The 20,000-nt window shown below is 41.3% G+C and overlaps 2 protein-coding genes across 6 annotated transcripts in view; both read left to right on the forward strand.

Moving 5' to 3' along the window:
- Positions 1-20,000, forward strand: part of rgs3a (regulator of G protein signaling 3a) — a 178,780-nt gene that overhangs the window by 70,980 nt on the left and 87,800 nt on the right. The gene's annotated exons all lie outside the window — the stretch shown is intronic.
- Positions 17,086-17,724, forward strand: LOC308310240 (charged multivesicular body protein 3-like; the record flags this gene model as incomplete). The annotated part of the gene is made up of 1 exon (XM_080756474.1): positions 17,086-17,724. The coding sequence occupies one exon, from the start codon at positions 17,086-17,088 to the stop codon at positions 17,722-17,724; it is 639 nt and encodes a 212-aa protein (XP_080612600.1).

Raw genomic sequence — 20,000 nt, forward strand, 5'->3', positions numbered from 1 at the left:
AGACGTACATTTTGAATTCTGGACTTTTACTTACAACAGAATATGTCTAGTATTGCAGTATTGATACCTTTTCCAGCACTGGTAGTGTGTAGTCGAGAGCAATGACATCTGTGAGCCCAGCTCTACTCCCCCCTCATAAAAGTTATTGGTCCGACTGCCCGCCTCTCACCTTCACATATGCACGAGATGAACTATCATCCATCATAGCAGAGACACCTGTCAGTGCTTTAGGTCATTCCACTCCCGAGGGAGCAGACCACCACAACCCCTGACGTATTTTTAGACCATCTAAAGGTTACTTTGGGGGGTCTGTGTCTCAGGAGGTAGAGCAGGTTGTCCAACGATCCGTCTGCTCCTCCTGTCCACATGTCGAAGTGTCCAACTCCATGAGCAAGACACAGAACCCCACGTAAAAAGTAACAATACCACAATGCAAGAAAATAACCTGTTACAAAGCCTGTGTTCAAAGATTTGACTTGAGTGAAAATTGAAAAGTACTGCCATCAAATTAAATGTACAGTCGCCTAATGCCTACCGAAGTAAAAGTACTTACAAGTGACTTGTACTGTAACTAAACCTTAACAAATGTGTCTTAAACAATATTTGCCTCTGAGGTGTAGTGTAGTGGAGTTAAAGTACCTCAATATCAGAGTAAATGTACTTAGTTATCCTGTCCATGCAGCCACTGCTCTTTAGCTTATTCTCCTACCCTTTCCAATCCCATCTTGTCATTATATATTTATATTCTCTTTCTCCTCTACAATCCCCTCTAATAATCTATTGACAATGTGTACCGGACCTTCAATTATTCACATTGATCTCTGGCTAAGCACGTAGCCACTAAATATCTGAGTGTCCATGTACAGTATGTTTCACAGATGACACCTGATGTGTAGATCGGTTGAAATGGAGGCATAAACCTTGTACTCTATGTCCATTTGTTTTCAGAAGTGGATGGCATTAAACCATCAAAACCGGTAACGCATTCTGTGTCATTTTAGATTTTAGCGTTGGCAATTAAAAAAGAGCAGACCGACAAGCTCACAGCTTGTACAGTACATCTGCTAGTTTTAATCATTTTTGAAAGATCGTGAAAGTGTTAACTCTGCTGGGATCATACCTGGCACAAAACGTTTTATTTTATTTTTTTTAGATTACAATTTGGGAGTCATTGGCAGGAAAACGTTTGGGGACTAATGATTTAGAAGGCATCTGTAGAATCGGCCTCAGGTCACACAATGTTTCCTCCCGACAACTATGATATCTCTGGTTCCATGTGTGCACTCTTGGAGATATAATATATAGACCCGTACGGGTCCATTTGGACTCCCTGAACCAGACGTGGAGAACCTGTGCTTTAAACTTGCGTTTTCACTGCCTGCCTCTGTCTTTCTGTAAGAGCACACACACATGTGCACACATGCACGCACAAACCCATACATACTGTAGGAGTACATGCACAAGTGCACAACAACATACACCTCGTTCTTCTCAAATAACCACTTCACAGACAGTAGAGAGAGTAGAGAGAGAGAGCTGTTAGAGCAGTGTTATTATGATTTCTCCTCTTCCTCTTGGCGGCAGGTGGTACAAGCTACTTGAGAAGGGTGTGATGTTCAGTTCACAAGCTACTGTGCTCCTAGAGGAGAAGGGCTGGGCAATTAACCCAAAATATATCAAAAACCATATTTAGAACCAATAACCGACTTAATCTTGCTCATGTAGGTTAATCAAACAATCAAAGAAGCAAGTTTTGTTTGTTTTGATCATTTTTCTTTCTTTATTATGCCAACGAATCTATGCGACAATTTTTGATTAATCTGATTAACCACAAAATCCTGTATTGTAGCCTACTTTGTTGTACTCTGCTATTTTCATGATTGAAAATAATTTTCTCATTAAGCCATTTAGAAAAAATATATATTCAATGATTTGTGCCGCATTTTCACGATTTATCAAAGATAGCAGACCTACAAGGTCATAGCGCGCCACTCGGTGGCGCGCTATGAGCTTGTAGATCTGCTATTTTTCAATAGCTAAAGTATAACATAATGCTTAGTTAACTTAAAACACCAAAAGGGGTTCCCGCCCAGTACCAGATCACAACGCGATACAACACGTTGTAAGCTTTTAGGTTTTTGCTGCAGTACTTGAAGTAGAGAAAGACATTTAATTGTGAACATTGTCAACTATATTTGTTTAGTTTGAGTTTAGTTGGATTTTTCAGGTACTATAAGCAAAGCTTACCCTGTGTAGTGTGTAGTGTTGGGGACTTTTGAGCTGTTTATTTATACATTTGATAGTTCATCCCCTCCCCTTGGCACGTGAAGAAAGAATGTACGTACACATTTTCTAGGTTTTATTTAAACCAAAGTTCCAGGCTGTTGTTCATTCCGTTCCTTCCATCCGGTGCCCAGGTCCCTCAACCAGAGCTCTGTAATTCCCTGTCTGCTCTTATACTCTCCTCTTCGCTGGAGGTCAGTTTATTTTAGCAATTTTAGCTCGAAAGGGACCAAGTCTGACCTAGATTCACATGTGAGAGAGAGAGAAATGGGTGTTTGGAAAGTCAAGTGTGCGTGGGGTGTGAGAGAGGCTGAGCAACGGAAGCAATCGCAGCACGGCTAAATAAAACGTAGATGCCAAAGGAAAGGAACACAACCAGTGATATTTATTGCTTTTCGTCCACTTGGAGCGTCAACGTTATGGGGAACTTAGCAGACCGGGCCAGGCCTAAGCGGAGGTTTGTGGGAGGGTCAAATTCTCAGAAGTGCCTGCTCTCTGACTATGGAGATGTGAGTGTCACTGATGAACTGACTACTCTCTATGAATGTTCTGTGGTGTTATATGTATTGACAGTGGTGGAACGTATACTATACTTTTGTTTAATGTGCTTATGTACAATTTGAGGTACTTTTACCTTTACTTGAGTGTTTAAAATGTTCAATACTTTTTACTTCTACTAGTACATCTCAGAGGCAACTCAACTATTGTACTTTTACTCCACTACAATAATTTGGCATCTTTAGTTATCGTATTTTGATTGTTAATTCCAAACATATACTAACCATGTTATACTATTCTATGTTATACTTGAGCTTGTAGATTGGATAACATTTTTGAAAGGATTGAGTACTTTTACTTCAGTACCTTATGTAATAGCAGTATGTGCTTTCTGACTCATGAATTTCATGAATGAATGTCATGAATCACAAATTCTAGCGTAGAGTAGAAGAGTCAAATCTACAGGATTAAACACAGTTATTTTGCAATATTATAGGAACTCAGTATTTGTTACTGTAAATTATCTACCAAGTCTAAACGTAAGAATGTCATCTAAATATTTTAACTGTCTTGTACGTGTAAGTGAATATAGATAGAAGATTCCATTAAGCGTTTTATTCATTGACCTCTGTCTCTGCTATGCAATCTCGTCAGTGGTGTGCATTACCATCTAATTGACACAATGCAATCACCACAGATAACTAAGGAATGGTGAATAATGACCACTCACCGACGCACAGCGGTAATGATGACTAATGCTGCTTCCCAAAACTCACTGCATCCTTTTGCACATTGAAATCTCTCGTTATATTTGTTCCTCTCTCCACCGGCCAATGTCCTTAATCAATTCTACTGTTGTTCCTCAGGAAGCGATTGATCATGCTGAGTTCATAGGCTATGAGCTTAATGTCTCAATTATCTTATGTGCATTTTTTATTTTTTGCACCATGGACAATATGATGGCAAATATAGAACTAGAAAATACTGTTCCTGAAGAAACAGTAGCTACTCGAGTAGCTCTCCACTTGATGATGATGTATTGACCCACATGACATCACAGCTCCCCAACCTCTGTCTTCCTATTGGTTGACCCACATGGCGTCACAGCCCAGAGGGCAAACTACCCCGGGAATAATTACGTCGATAAGCCATAAAAGAAAAAAGCTATACGCAATATGCACAATGAGCTATAGAAACATTGATGACTGAACTTGTGTATGTGTTCTAATCTCCAATGAATATATTATTTCAATCAAACTCTGGCAATATACTGTAGAGACGCATGAGGTCAAATGTCATACTATCGTCTTCCAAATTAGGCGTTTCAGCCTTTGAAGGGTTATTTCTCCACAACAGGAAAGATAAATATAGAATAATTAAACATAAAGCATTAAGTTTGAAGCTGTTCTTGGGTTTGTGACGTGTCCCCGAAATGGCACGATACTTGTTGAAAGCTGCAGTCAGGTTCTGTGTTCCGGGCTAGTGTCGTTCAGTGATTGGAGAATGGAGATGACGTCAGTTTCTTTTTTGTTAATGCTGATTGGCTGAAGGTGTTGTCCCGTAACCAGAGTCCAGACTCTACTCACATGAATGGAAATGCGATTTCAAGGGGAGTGGTTAACAAGGCTACGAAATTGTTTGACGTCGCTTTCTTGACGTTGTCAAAAGTGGATCGATCAAATCATATAATTGACTCATTGGGAGATCTAAAGGTCCTTTAACAAAATACTGTGAGCTTCAGGTCTTGAGCGATTCTCATGGTAGAGGTTAGAGTGATTCTAACCTCTACCATAATTATTGCCGAACTTCATGGAAAACGACAGCACAGAGCTGCCAAAACTGCGAAAACTGGCGGAATCCGTACGAAAACAATAAAGGGTTGATCCCTAAATAACAATAGTGGACTCGCTACTCGAGCCCACAAACATTACACAATTTACAGATATAGGAGCGCAGCAGCTGCAGAGCAATGCTCCAAACTAGGTGAATTCACAGGGCTTTTGTGCAGTACTATATATATTATGGAGCCATGCAGAGGGACTTCTGCACGCATGCCCGGAAGTATCTGGGTACTCGTTGTATGATCGTAACCTGACGCTGCCAGATCCAAGAAGCTTGCTACACAAGTTTGTTTCACAGCTTATTGGGATCTGGGATCTCGGGAGGCAATTCGATGACGGGGCTGTTTATTTTTTTCAAGATACTTGGTAGATGATTGGATGGGACCGTCTGTCTATCACCGTGTGGGCGTGCAAACACAACCAATCATATTGACGTGTCTATATAGCTTCACATCCGGTTTCGCACATATCCCGCCCTTAGCTCACGCTGATTGGTTCGGTACGGAGCGGTTCGGTGTTAGCTCAACTCCCTGAGAGGTCCCAGATGGTTGCGGTGTTGGGGAACATGGTTACCCAATACCGCCCCCAGCTGGCAAAGTCAGGTTAGTATGATCGTGTCCTGTGCCGGAAATACTAGATCCACAAGCTCAAACTCTACAAGTGGTTGTGAGCTTGTGGATCTGCAATTTTTGTCATAAAAATATCAGCCTAAAATCCTAAAGCCTGATTTTATGCTTTAGGATTTCATGATTGTGTCACACATGGCACACGCTAGTATATAGTCTTCTTTGCAAGCTCTTGGTACAGTACATTAAAAAGCACAGTAGTGTGTGTACAGTGTATGTGTATGTAGTATGTACTGTATGATGTGCCCTTTTATACAACTGTGCTTTAGATGATTCCGCACTTCGACATTGACCGCATGAAATAGAGCCTAGAGAGTCAATCTTTCACTTCAAGTGGTGTGTGAGTGATCTGTGCCCAGGGGCCTATTGTCAGTGAAACTAGCTTCTTTATGGTAGCCATCCATAACGCTGTCCTGGCAGGTCAGGAGGACTGGGCTTCCAGGGCCCTGATTAAACCGAGATCTACTTCCCTCTCCCCTCTGGGTTATAAGTTGCAGAACTTATGAGTGTGCCTTCACACTGCTTTAATATGCTGGCTGTGGACTGTATTGACAGTAGCTATATGCGTCTAAATGTATAAGCACTTAAAGTAAAGACGCCCCTCTCAGCGAGATGATTGCATTTAGATCTACAGATCCCTACGACTTTCACAGCTGTGAGGCTAGACATACAGCATACTGGAGCTAAAGGTAATCTACTAATCAACAAATTAAAATTGACTTTGCACACTGTGACCACGCTGATCAAGCACTGTACCTCATCGTACGACAGATTATAGCGAAAATATCCCATCTATAAGCTTGTACACTATAAGCAATTGATATTTGTGATTTAAAATGTTACCCTTCCATATAGTATTAGCGACTCACCCGTTTGCAACAGCTTGCAAATACGACACGGACAGACCATCTGAAACGCCTCAATGCTTCCATCAGTCATGGTGTAAATACAGTATACTATAGGCAATTTAAACAAATACACATGAATCTCCAATTATTACCCTATAAAATTACAATAGCAACTTAATATGTCTTTGCGCTCCAGGGAATATTGGTGCATATTAGGAAATCTCTCCAGTCCCTACTCACTAATAGCCTGGAGCACCACAAATAAATCGGGCGAAATGTTTTATGTGGCATAAACAGCCCCGGAGTAGATAAACCAGGCAGTGGTTAAATCAGCCTTAGAGTCACCCGTCTCTCTTGATAAAGTGCCAGATTTTAGATGCAGATCTCTGGTATGACTTAATTAGTTTAAGATGACTGAAGGTGCACTCCGCCTGTGCACTGCTAATGGGAATAGCTTGTAGATCTTGATTTGATAAATTATTTAATACACTAAATCTGTCACTATTCAAGGTGACAAGTCAAAGTGGTCAAAACATTTTGTGGAGTGAAAAGTAAATATAAATAAAATTGTATGGAAGAAAGTACAGCACTTGTCCAGGGACCCTCAGGGTTCCTTTATATTGTTCCAAATGGCAGTTACACCGTTATACAGTTACAGGTCTTTAACTCTGAGAGTGCACAAATCGAGCCAAATGGGGCTCCTTGATCAGTCCTTGATCAGTTGGAGAACCACTGATACAGGTTAAAGCAGTGGTTCTCAAAGTGGATCCATGGGGTGCTGTGGAATACTTTTATAATATTTGGAATGTATCAGTATCTCTTCAGTTTAACCACTTAAACTCCCCATAATAGGGATGCTGGGGTTCAGGTGGTTAAATATCCGTATTTTCGATCTGTCGTAATGGAAACTACTATTCTCTCAGGTTTTTCTACTGTATCTTGGGGGTGGAAGATTTACATATTTAAGATTCTATAAAGTAACAATGTAATTTAGGGTTGCCATGGATGAAAAAAGTGATTTACGGGGGTGACCTGAGACAGAGACGTTTGAGAAACACTGGGTTAAAGCAATGGGCAGACTTGTGGAACAGTGTGTTGCTTCAGCAGACATCCAAGACCCGTCATGTGCTTCTCATCCCCCCCAGTGACTGTAGGAAGACCCTGGGGGTCAGGGGATCCACTTATAGTACGTCTCTTCTCTTCATGGCAGACTGCTCTGCAGGCAAGCCACCGAGGAGGAGCTGTTGGCTGAGCACCAGACCAAATAAACCAGAAATAGATGAAAGACTGTGGGAAAGTAATCGAAATGAGAAGATGTTTTTGTCTTGTAGAATTACTTGGTGGGCAAAAGCTTCTGCTACATATAATACGTTTATAATGACAATATGTTTTGCCACCACGATTTGATGTCATTTCTGATTGTTGTAATGTGGTGTGATGAAAACTAGATAGATAGATTAACCTATAACAATTAATCATAATGAATCATAATCTATTATGTTGTATTAATCTAATTAAAATAACTAAAGCTGTAGTAGAGTTAAAAGTACAATATTTGCATGTGAGATGTAGTGATAGAAGTATGAAGTATCAGAAATGGAAATACCTCACTTCATTTCAGTAGTTGCAGTAGTAAATGTACTTTTGACTTCAAGAGTCAGCCCCTTACAGTCAACTTCATTAGTCCTTGTTGACCTGTTTCTCATTTGCATGACGTAAGCCAATTAAAATCCTGCCTCTAAAAGTGACGGTGCTTAGAAGCGTAAGCCTGTGCTGCAGGCAAATGTCGTAGCTTACACACACACACACACACACACACACACACACACACATACAGTATGTGTTGTGGCTGTATTAGCCTGTTTTGTTATCATTAGCATTCATGATTCAAGATCCTGAGTTGTACAGTAGCTGCTCATCTTTAGCCATCTATAGATGCAGAGCATCGATGTGACATACTGTAGAGTCACAGTAGTGCAGCTACAATGTTTGAGCTTTTAACGACATCGTCTGGCAGTTTGTTTAACATAGACATGTATAGGGAATGGACATGGAAACAGCCACTGAAGCTCTCAATACCATGACATGTCTTGACGATGCTAGCACTGGATAAACTGTGAGTGTTTCACAATTAATGACACTTATTGATAGAATATAGCACGCTTACTGTACCTGCTACATACCTTCAATGTGTTTAAGCGAAGGACGAACGTGATACATGCTACTGTTCATTTTGGCATCCCTATATTGAGCATTATAGGCAAACCTGGTGTTTTATTTTCGCCTATAATTAAACATGCTAAAATATGGATACCAGGGTTAATATAGATCCTCATATAAAAGTAGTGCCTAACACTTTCTGAACATTGCAAGACACTTACAAACAAATTAAATACAAACTAATTTAGCATTGTGTATTTTGCACATTCTCTCTTTCAGCAGTATTACATACCGTAGCTGTTAACGTGCAAAAGTATGGCTATTTTATAATTAGTTATACGTCCCTCTGTCAGGTTTTTCAGTAGAAAGTATTTTTATTTCAGCGAGTGACGTGATTGAACCGCATGCTTTATTTATGCTCCGTCTTGCGACAGTGTTGCGCTCTGAATATGGCCAACCTACAAGCTCAACGAATCACATCTGCGTTACGCTGAGGGCTCGCAGGTCTGCTATTTTCAGCATGCAACACTATCAGAATCAGACTCACATCACAGTTTTACAAGTAAAAAAGTGAATAGTTCCCACTGTGTCATTTCCCCAAGAAAAACAAGAAAGAGAAGAAGGGGGGGTTCTAAGGAGATCATCTATTAGCCAGCTATCATACGAAGCAGTCAAGTTGAGCTGTGTACGTTGACAGCAGTTCACTGACAACTGGTCTCCCAGATGGCTCAAGGGGAGGGCTTCAACCAGGGAGCACTTTAATCAATCTGATTAAGGGGAAATGCTGTCTGTATTTTTAGCCACTCCATGGCAGACCAATGGCCATTCATTGAATTCTGTCTCATTAGCTATATCATGTGTAGGCCTACTGTATCTTGTGGGTGGGTGGATTTTATAAACAGAGAGGAAATCAAGGTAGTTGGTTGTAAATGCCCTGGTAGGCCAACATGATATGGCGGCTTACTCTGTGATGTAGCGTATAATTAATTAAAGGGGGTGCAAGTGATTATTATTATAATTTTGTTGTTACAATACGTGTTAAATACTGCAGCTCCTTAGCGTATTGTGATTGCTATAGTGTTTGTTCTGTAACAGGTCTGTCCCAGTCTCCACCTCTTTATTAAAAAGAAAAGTTCTGGTCAGTATACCAATTTTATCCAGAGAACTCATACTGGACATACAGTACAAATCACACCCGTGTGTGAACTGAGTGGTGCAACTCCCAAAATTGGAACTGGAAGAGTATAAAATGTTACCTGATAAATGCTCTTTGTGGCATTACCTCGCCTGATTGGGTAAAATTGGTCTCCCGACCGGAACATTTACTTGTTGGCAAGTTTACTAGTAATTTTCGCGAATCACTGCAGTTTTCAGCCCAAGGAGTGTTTTTCGTGCAAAACGAATGCTTTCAGCAGCTGTCAAAAATTCCCCTAGGGCTGTTGAATAGAAACCAATGTGGGATATGTTAGTAGACACCTTTACAAAAACATTGGTGAAGAAAATTCTTGGTAAGAAATGTATTCCCAGGTTATTCTGATAACATTCCCTGACTAGTTGTGTTTATTTAGTTTAGCTTTTCAAGTGTTCATTTCACATTTTTAAGTTCTTTTTGGCCAGCCTTATCCGTATGATAGTGTCATGTCCGCCTAGGCCCACGGTGTATATGCTGCACTGCTATTTATGGAGGGAAATAAACCCTGGACCTGGACTTGGACCTGGACTCTTCTTGGAGCCTTGACCATCAGCCAACATTACAGTCCCCATCACGGTGTTTGCTCCCGATCTGATTCCGATCATTTGATTTTGACACACTTATGCCATATCACAATAGTACAATATCCAAAATCACAGACAATATCCAGTCTAATACCATGATATGGATATAATATTGTTTCTAGGGATATCCCGATCACGTTTTTTTGCTCCCGATCCGATCGTTTGAAATTTGAAAATGACGTGATCGGCCCCGATTTCTGATCACGTGATCGGATCGGGACATCAAATTAAAGATTTCGAAGAATTCTGAAAGGTTTTGAAACTTTACCCAAAACGGGTATGCCACGGTTAATGAAAGGCTAGGTCATGTGTCAAAAAAACAAAAACACAATTGTAAATTATATTCAAGCAAGACATGCTTGAAATGGAATAGTAATATTTCTTCAATGAAATAATTGCTGGTGCCAACATTGTAAAAGCCTGGGCCGGATGTGGATGATGCAAATCCTGTGGTTAGTTAAATACACGCCACATTGTAGCAGTGCTCCATTCTGCTTAGAAACATGGCCATCATCAGCAGGACTGACGCAGCTCAGGGTTTTTAGGCCACTGAGAGGAAATATACTCAAGTGAGTGAGGTCGATGTATAAATGCAACAGTAATGAACGGTGACACTTTAGTACAGTAATGGCATTATGGCAGAGTGCAGCTACACAATACAGCATGTGGTTTGGGTGGGGGTTGGGGCGGGATGACACAATTTTGGCCTGAGTGGTGAGTGCTTTTTAAAGGCCCCTTTGAGGGACGACTCCACTCGTGGCAGGAATGAATGTGTCTTCTTGACCCCGACACTAGTCCACAACGAGAAATGCAATGAGGCGTGTGTCACACGTGACGGCTGCCACCGTGTGTCAACGTACAGTAGAACATTCTGAAATGAAAGATTTAAACTACGTGGAAGCTGTAGATGGGAAAGGTATCAATATTGTGAGACAGTGAGAGTGCATGACTTATTTATCGGCTAAAATGTATACATTGTATTGAAAACGGCAACGGGTTCTCTACTCCTCCTCTGTGCCTGTGTCACTTCTCTCCTGTCGACAGAACGTAGCTGCATTGGACTCATGCTGCGTTCACACGATACAAAATGATGGGGGTCCGCAGCCAAATTCATACAGTATCATTTTGGTGGTCCTTGACATAAAGGTTTGAGCACCTTATTACATAGCCGCCCACAGCAAAACACATTTCATCTCATCATCAAAAGATGATGAAATGGGAGCATTTGTGTGAGTTGACAGAAATCAATACTGATGATTTCCATCGGTAGATCCAGATGAAATGGCTGCCACAACGAGGGCAACGGAGCTCTCAATATTTGCTGCAGGATGAATGCAGGGACATGTGTGAAGAAATACGCGAACATTTAAGTGAGCAATTAGCCCCTGAACAATCCCTTAAAAGCCTCTTGTACTGTAGTCATGACTTGTACTCTGATTTTTTTATGTGAAACATGACGTCAGGCCTTTTGTACAACAAGACTAGAACGTACTAGAGCAGTGCCCATTGGAGCCTCTACAGCAGTGCCAGTTGGGCACTGGCCTAATTGCTTGGAAATGCATGTCCCACCCAGATATGTCTGTGTCCATATATGGAGTTCTTTGTCAGGCATGCCCAAATATGGAGTCTATGCAGACGTCAGAATGATGTCAGAACTGGCCAGCTCCATATATGGACACTGGGCACTGTCTAGAGGCCTTTTTGGGTCGGTGCTGGACAACCGTGTGTCCGACCGACTCGATACTGGGTACTACTGTACTCCCTGTGGTGGGGCGAACGGTTCTCGAGTTACGTGCATTACAACAGTACACACACACACACACACACACACACACACACACACACACAGACTGAGACGTGGTGCATTTATAGTTAGATGTAATGATAAATAATAAATGTATGAAATACATGAATGTAGCCTACTGCATGTATGAACCCTTAATAGGTGATCACACCATGATGCAATGCGTTGTAAGCTTGTGGCTATTTTCAGTGAAGAGATTTGGTGTAGATGGACTAAAGGAGGGGGCCAATTAATATACCCACTGGGGGGGTCGTGGTCAACAAATAGGGGTTAAGTTGTTAAAAAATGTCTATATATCTAACAGCTGTGGTGAGCTTTGTAGCATCAAAACATTACACAATGTGCAGTAGACACGACAGGATAACAGTGCTTTGCGGTGGTGTGATAATGGTTGACTCCTGCAAATTAATCACTTACACTCTTGACCCTACGTTTTAACAGCGGGCGAACAGCAGCAACTCTGGGCGATAAAAATCTGTTCCTGCTGTCATTGCTGTATGTTCTCGCTTTGAAGCGCATTGGTGGTATGGTTCCGTGTGGAGGCAACACATTCATTTGATTGGCTATCAATGGACGATGTCGTCCAAAATACTAAATATTTTCATGGTTTTGAATGACCACTTATCGCCTTTCGCCTTCTATCGCCAGTAGTTGCCACCGGGTCCCATAGACAAATAACACATTTCGGGAAAATACGCCAGGCTGTCATCTACTGTTAAATGTCCCGTAGACTTGAGTTATAACACGTTGACTGCTTTTTCCATTGACTGTCTGTACACCAAATCTCTATTTTTGGCAAATGTTCCCCCCAGCATATGGATGCTGGGATTCAAGTGGGTAAAGTGAAGGTGACTTTATACTTCATGAGATGGTTGTACCTTAAAGCCACATGTGGAAATTACACATAATATCTTGCCTCTATAGCCTAGCACTTTAGTTGCAGTTTTAATTGATGCAAATTGTCCATGTATGCCCCATAGCTATTGATAGCTTTTCCTACATCAGCTAGTTTTAATTTGAAGCATTCTCTCGCCACCCGGCTTCAATAGACAAGTTTGGACACAGATGTTATAAGGCAGGGGGAATTCTTTCAAGACAACATTCCCTATTATGGGCATTTTTGGAGGGACAACTGTATTTCCCATATGTTCCACATGATTGAAAACATATTTTCATATTTGCAAAGGGTTAAATGCATGGTGCGCGCAGTACCTTGCCATACTACCATACTGTAGGCTACATAAGGGCCGTTAGAGTCGTTAGAGACACTTTAGAGTTTAGACTTATTAAGTATTCTTAGTGTCTGAAATTCTATCGTAGACAACTAGAATTTCACCACCCGCTCATCCTAGTTACATTGCGGCGGCAATGGGAAGAAGGAAATTGCTGGATTTGACAACCTCCACTTCATGTTTCAGCTGTGTTTTTAAACCAATTATTGTGCCCTTCACATGTAGTAGCGGATGGCATTGGCTACACATGGTAGACACACGCACACCCAGGGTAAATAGTAAGTGTACTGTACTGTAGTTTATGTAACAGGGTATCTGTGATATGTTTAGGCAAGTCAGATTTAGGCAAGTCACTTTGGAAAGACATTATATTTAATAGTGTGAGCTTGTATATCTGTGGAAGCTGCAGTCTTGGCAAGTGTGGTCATTCTAAAATGTTTGTCAGCCACTGCTGTGAAACCACATTGGACAATACATTTTGTGGCAGGTTGAGGCCAGTGTTCTGTATGTAGTATACAGTATATGAATATGTTCAACGTCAAAAGTAGGGTTCACACAAAGTGCCCCTAAGTTCCATCGCTGCGCCAATGGGGGGTGGGGAAAACACAAACACACACACACACAGCGAGCGACGTGCGAGGCGCGCATGGACACACGCGCGCTAAATATGAAGCATATGATGATATGAGTGAGCGAGGTGATATAGATGTGCATGGCCAGATGTGAGACACACACGGCTATAATGATGCAACGTGGGAGCGCACACGACAGGATCACAGTGCGCGAGTGAACACATGCACACACACACACAGATACACACACACACACACACACACACACAGCCGGTAAATATTAATGCAAGCATATGATGATGTGAGCGAGCCAGCGAGGTGAAAGGAAACTACAAACCACTAACGCACACCCACACACAACAAAAGAGAAAACTACAAAGCACCCCCACACACAAACAAACGTAAATGATTATTATAGCTGGTAATGGTAGACAGAAGGCAGGAGTAAAGTGGCGAGGAGTTGACTACAAACCACTAACACACACCCACAAAAAAGCAAACTACAATGCACCCCCACACACAAACTAACGTAATCCTGGTAATGGTGAAAGGACAGAAGGCAGGAGTAAAGTGTGTAGTCCACGTGTCGAGTCCAATGGAGGTGTGTAGCAGTAGCAAGCAGCTGGAGTCCTGCGGAGTTGTGTATCAAGCAGCTGTGCAGTGCAGGAGAAGTTCCCCAGAGTTTTAAGTCGGCCAGTGTTGCTTCGTGTTGGGGAACGGTGTGTGTGTGTGTGTGTGGGGGGGGGGGTGGTGGTGTGTGTGTGTGTGTGTGTGAGATGTACGTATGTGTGTGTGAGACGTCTGGCGGTGCCAACGGATGTTGACTGTGGTGAGACAAAGTGTGTGTCACGTGGTGCTGGTGTGGTCTATGCGTGTTCTGCCTGGTGAGCACATGTGAGTGACGGAGACTTGGGGCAGTCAAGTTTTCCAGTATATATAGAGGGATGAACTACTTTAACACAGGGGTCCCTAATTTGTGCATGTCATTATTATCATCACACATTTTTGAGGGGCCCCTCCTATGCACAGCTTTGTGTGTTTGTACCATGGAATGTGATGATTTGATTGGCTGATTTATGATGATGTATGATGAAAAGAGCTCCCCTCATTTCACACAAGTGTGATTTTTAGAGTCCTTTATGCCATATATGGAGATCCCTGATAGCATCAGTAAATGCCCTTTATATGGGCATGCATGTGGAGACTGACTGACTGACTGACTGACTGACTGACTGACTGACTGACTGACTGACTGACTCACTCACTCACTCTCATTCACCCCCCTCCCTCCCAGGAGCTACTGTATTCTGTTAAGGACTCCAAAGACTAGCAGAAAATGGAAAATAGCTATTTTGTCTTTTTATAGTCCAAGTTATGCTCCAAAGTGTCTGGATGCAATATTGCATAACACGTGGGAAATGCATCTGAGGTAGAGGGAGTTGTTCGTAGTATATGCAGAAGAGGAAACAACAACAGTTTATGCCTAATCTATACTCTCATAAATCACAGTTTATGCCTAATCTATACTCACATAAGTCACAAAATGTTTTACTTGAGTAAAAGTATCAATGTAACAATGTACAAAAAGTGTGGTATTCAGAATTTACTTAAGTAAAAGTACAAACATATTTGCATGCACAATATACTTAAAGTACCAAAAGTAAAAGTACACAGAATGTCCCATTTCAAGTTTTCTAAATGTATACAAATCTTTTGAAAATAGCTGATCAGAGCCCAGTCTGAGGAAGATCCACCCAGCTCTTAATGTCACCCAAAGAGCCTCCATCAGCTGCAGCAGACATGGAAGGGGCACAGCTGTCCCTGACAGCACTGACAATAGGACAAACTCTCACTATATCCAAACAGTTTGTTGGCCATTACAACGTTTTTCCTATGTAAAAAATAAAATAAAAACCAATCTAAAAAGTAACTAGTTTTTCTAATAATTGTCGAGTGAAAGCACAATATTTTCCTCAGAGATGTAGTGGAGTAGAAGCAAAAGTATTGGAAATTGGAAATACTCCACTAAAGTACTATACTTAAGTATAGTACTTGTACTGTATGCACTTTACGGTAGTTACTTTCCACCACTGCACAAGTTCAGAAATGTATTTTCTCTCTAAACCATTCGATGTTTTATAATAATAACCCAATGCTAGTATATTGAAATCAATTATTTGACAGCTGAGGAGCCAGTGTAGAGAACGGAGAACTGGAGTGGCCCTAAACAACAGTCTTCACTGCTGGCTAATGCGATGGATAACTATTTGAGTCTAGTCAATCATAGGATAATCATGAAATTATCGAGTGACCCCTCTGTCTTACAGTCCACTGTTCACATTCAAATCCAGAAAATGTTACGTACCTGTAAGGGTCCTGTACATTTCCAGAGTTAAATTAACACATAACAATTTTGCTGTGTGCAGTTCAGAAATCAAATTGGAATAATAAACATTGGCTTTTGAGTCAGTGACCTCATAAACAAGCCTCATGCTTCAGATCTGAAATGTAGGTCAAGAAATTGCCTTCCCTTCAATCCCAAACTGTGAATAACAATCAATCTCACATTTTTGACAATTCCAAACTGTGGATGAAAGGACCTCAGTGGTTTTTGGTTTTGTCTGTTTTATATTGACATGCTTTTGTTGTGTGACTATGAAAACAAATTGTTTTGTATGTGTTTGGAAACTTTGGATCACATTGAGTAATACAAATGGATGGTTCAATAGGCAATGAATCGATCCTGCAGCCATATTTGCTATAAAAATCACCAGTGTGTGTACTGCACTGTACTGTATGTGGACGGACACTGTCTTGTCTTTGCTTCAACAAATATGTTGTTCCTCAGTCAAACGTTTAAATGGGGAAAAAAAGCCCACGAGTTTGCAATCAGCTGATCTCCTCTAAAACAAACTTTAATTAGACTGTCCATGAGAATATTGTGCAAAACACATCACCTCTTCTTGATGCCACTGTTCTTGTTGTAGCATTTACAGTAGGATAAGATGACGTTAGCTGTCAATAATCAGTTTTAATAACTTTACACCATGCAGATGTAATTACGTATATATACCTAAACTCTGAACTTATGGTGCATAGATTGTCTCGATTTAATTTGCAGTGAGTTTTTAATCATTGCAGAAAAAAGAAGCTGAACAACTGATAACCAGTGACCCTTAAATTCTGCTAACCAGTGACATCACATTTGAAATACTGCTAACCAATGATATCACCCTAACCAGTGACATCACCCTTTAAGTACTGCTAAAGCCATCAACGTTGAAGTACCACTGACCAATGACCTCCCCTTCATTCTCCACTTGGCTTTCATTCAGTAATGTTTTGAGGTCATCTAGGAAGAGGTGGTCAGATGGGAAAAGTATATAAAGCAGAGCTGTTTTATAAATAGCTGCCACTAGGTTAGCTAGTATTCATGCCACTTTCAATGGGGCTATTTGGGAGGACCCCAGAAAAGCCACCAAAAGACTGGGTCAATGAATGGTCTGTCAAAATCCGGAAGGAGATGAGAATGGTTGACAAACAGATTCGAGACATTCAGAGGGAAGAGGAGAAAGTCAAGAGATCCCTCAAAGAAGCAGTTAAAAAGGGACGGAGGGACGTGTGTGTGATTCTAGCCAAGGAGCTGATCCTGTCGAGGCGAGTTACCACCAAGCTCCATGCGTCTAAAGCCCACATGGACTCCATACAGCTCAGCATGAAGAACCAGCTTTCTCTACTGCGCGTAGCCGGGGCCCTTCAGAAGAGCGCGGCAGTCATGAAAGCCATGCAGGTCCTAGTGAAGATCCCAGAGATCCAAGCCACGATGAGGGCCCTCTCTATGGAGATGACGAAGGCCGGCATCATCGAGGAAATGATGGAGGACGCGCTTGATCGGTTGGAAGATGTGGAGGAGATGGAGGAAGAGGCGGAGGCGGAGGTCGACAAGATCCTCTACGAGATCACAGCGGGCGTCCTGGGCAAAGCGCCCAGCAAGGTCACAGACTCCCTGCCTGAAATGGAGGCTGTCGAGTCGGAAGAGGACATTGACGAGATGCAGTCTAGATTGGCGAACCTAAGGAGCTAAACTTGTCTGCCCTCAGTTAGATAACTGTTACGGGTGTATTTGGTCCCACTTGTACAGTCCAAGTCCATTTGGAACCCTCTCAAGGGACGCTGACCACTGATGTAGCATTATAAGAGGAGGATCAGCCTTCCACGAGAATGTTGAATTTGCGTCCCATTCTTATAATCAACGCCATTTTAATCAACCAGCAGTGTTTATCTACAGTGTCCTCTCTGCTTTGGTCTCATTATTTTTTTCCCACTTTTTTCTTAGATGCCATCTTGCCATGATTATTGATTATTTTTGCATAGGTGGCAGTGCTGCTTTACCGTCACTCTAGGCAAGATAATATCCAAAGCATGGTGTAGGCCTACTAACCCCTGCCCATAACATATTGTACACAATGGATCTAACAGAAGACAGTTGTACGTGTTGACGTAGGTATGAGGTATTGAGTAGTAGTATGGATCTGACAGAAGACAGTTGTACGTGTTGACGTAGGTATGATTTATTGAGTAGTAGCAAGCACAACAAGTGGTCACACCCGGCCAGGTCCAATAGGTCCAATAGACTGCTTAAATCAGCTAATTATGCCCACCACCTCGTCAAAAGTGTACTGCCGGAATCTTGACAAAAACTGAATGGTACTTGAATCCATTTAAAACTGCTGAAAGCAAAGGATCTATACTGGATGTCAATACAAACATACAGGTATGCATTGCTGACTTGAACAGTTACACTATGACGTCAGTGACTCTTGGCCAAGGATTGGGTCCTCTGAAGTAACATGGGTCTGACTCTTCTAGAAGGGACATACAGTATTGATTTGTCCTTGTCAATTGACACGCTGCTATTTGTCATGTAATCACTTTGCCAGCAGATCAAATATCTGTCTATCAACCTATACTGAGGACACCTGATCTAATTCCAATTATGTTGGCATTTTTCCTCCCACGAAAGTAAGTAGCTGTGTTTTCACTCTGCTGTCTACAGCAAGCATAGTCCAAATGACAACTGAAAATGGATAATCTCTACGGGGCAAGCCATCTAGAAGAGGATCAGTGTGTCTGTCGTCCACAGATAATCTAATAAATCACTTGATCAATCAGCGCCACATTTCTTGTGTAGGAGGCAAGTAAATCCCTGTATATTTTCTCACACAGTTATTTTCTTTTAACTTTTAAGAACTTTAATTTCATACTGGAAGTAAATGGGGGGTCAGATTGGGCTGAACTAGATTGTAACTGATGTCATGGATAATTCATATTGTAGACACGATGTGGGACATCCGGAAGTGAGGTTGTTATTAGACACTTCTGAAAATATTGTATAAAAGAAAACGGGTCATCTGTGCAAACAAATGGGACCCTTGTACTAGCAGGATGCCAGATCCATAACAAAGACAAGATTTACAATTCTCTTTTTGTACATGCTGTACTTAAATTATTTACATAAATAATGATGTGCAAAGAGCAGAGATTCTGCATGGCTGCAATCTTCCTCAGGCAGCGTTGGAGGGAAGAGCATACGGTCTAAATGCATGGCACGCTGTGGCAGCCACCGTCTCTGCTCTCCTGTACATTATTATGTAAATATTCAAGACTCGAGAAGATGTATTTGTCATGCAAGTGTGTGGAGTGAAATGCCGGTGCGACATGTTCCGTCACACTGTGTTAACAATGTATAGTAATGGTATATATAAAAAGCATAACAGAGGCCAGGGTAGGCTACTACTGCTGAGCAGCATCAACCAATTAAAATCAGGAAAGCATCTGTCTCATTTTAGATGGTTGCATATAGGCTATTCAAAAAGCACAAGCATACAGTGCGTCATAAATATTTTTGAAAAAAAGAAAAGTGTGAAGTACTGATTTTAGAAGGCATTTTGTAGAATCAGCCTCATGTCTTAATGGGTTAAGGAATTAAGTGAAACAATGTCATGTCATGTTTATCAAGTGTGTCAAATTGTGTACAGTGCATGTGTAAAGTGTCATAAGTGTGCAAAGAAAAAGAAAATAGAAACAGGATCAATATACAATATTGAATTGGATGTGAATCTTCTCTGGGTTACCGATTCATTATAATTGCAAAAGAATATACAAACCCCCTTTTAAATACGTACATACATACATACATACATACATACAGTACATACATGCATAAACCCCACCCATTTTAACCAAATACATACATACATACATACATACATACATACATGTACACCGGTACTTGCTTTTTGATGACTAGACAAAGAGTAATCTTGGATTCAAAAACCCATTTACCGCACACACACACAC

This window comes from Protomyctophum bolini (assembly GCF_963924005.1).
Source record: "Protomyctophum bolini genome assembly, chromosome: 22".
NCBI classification, from domain to species: Eukaryota; Metazoa; Chordata; class Actinopteri; order Myctophiformes; family Myctophidae; genus Protomyctophum; species Protomyctophum bolini.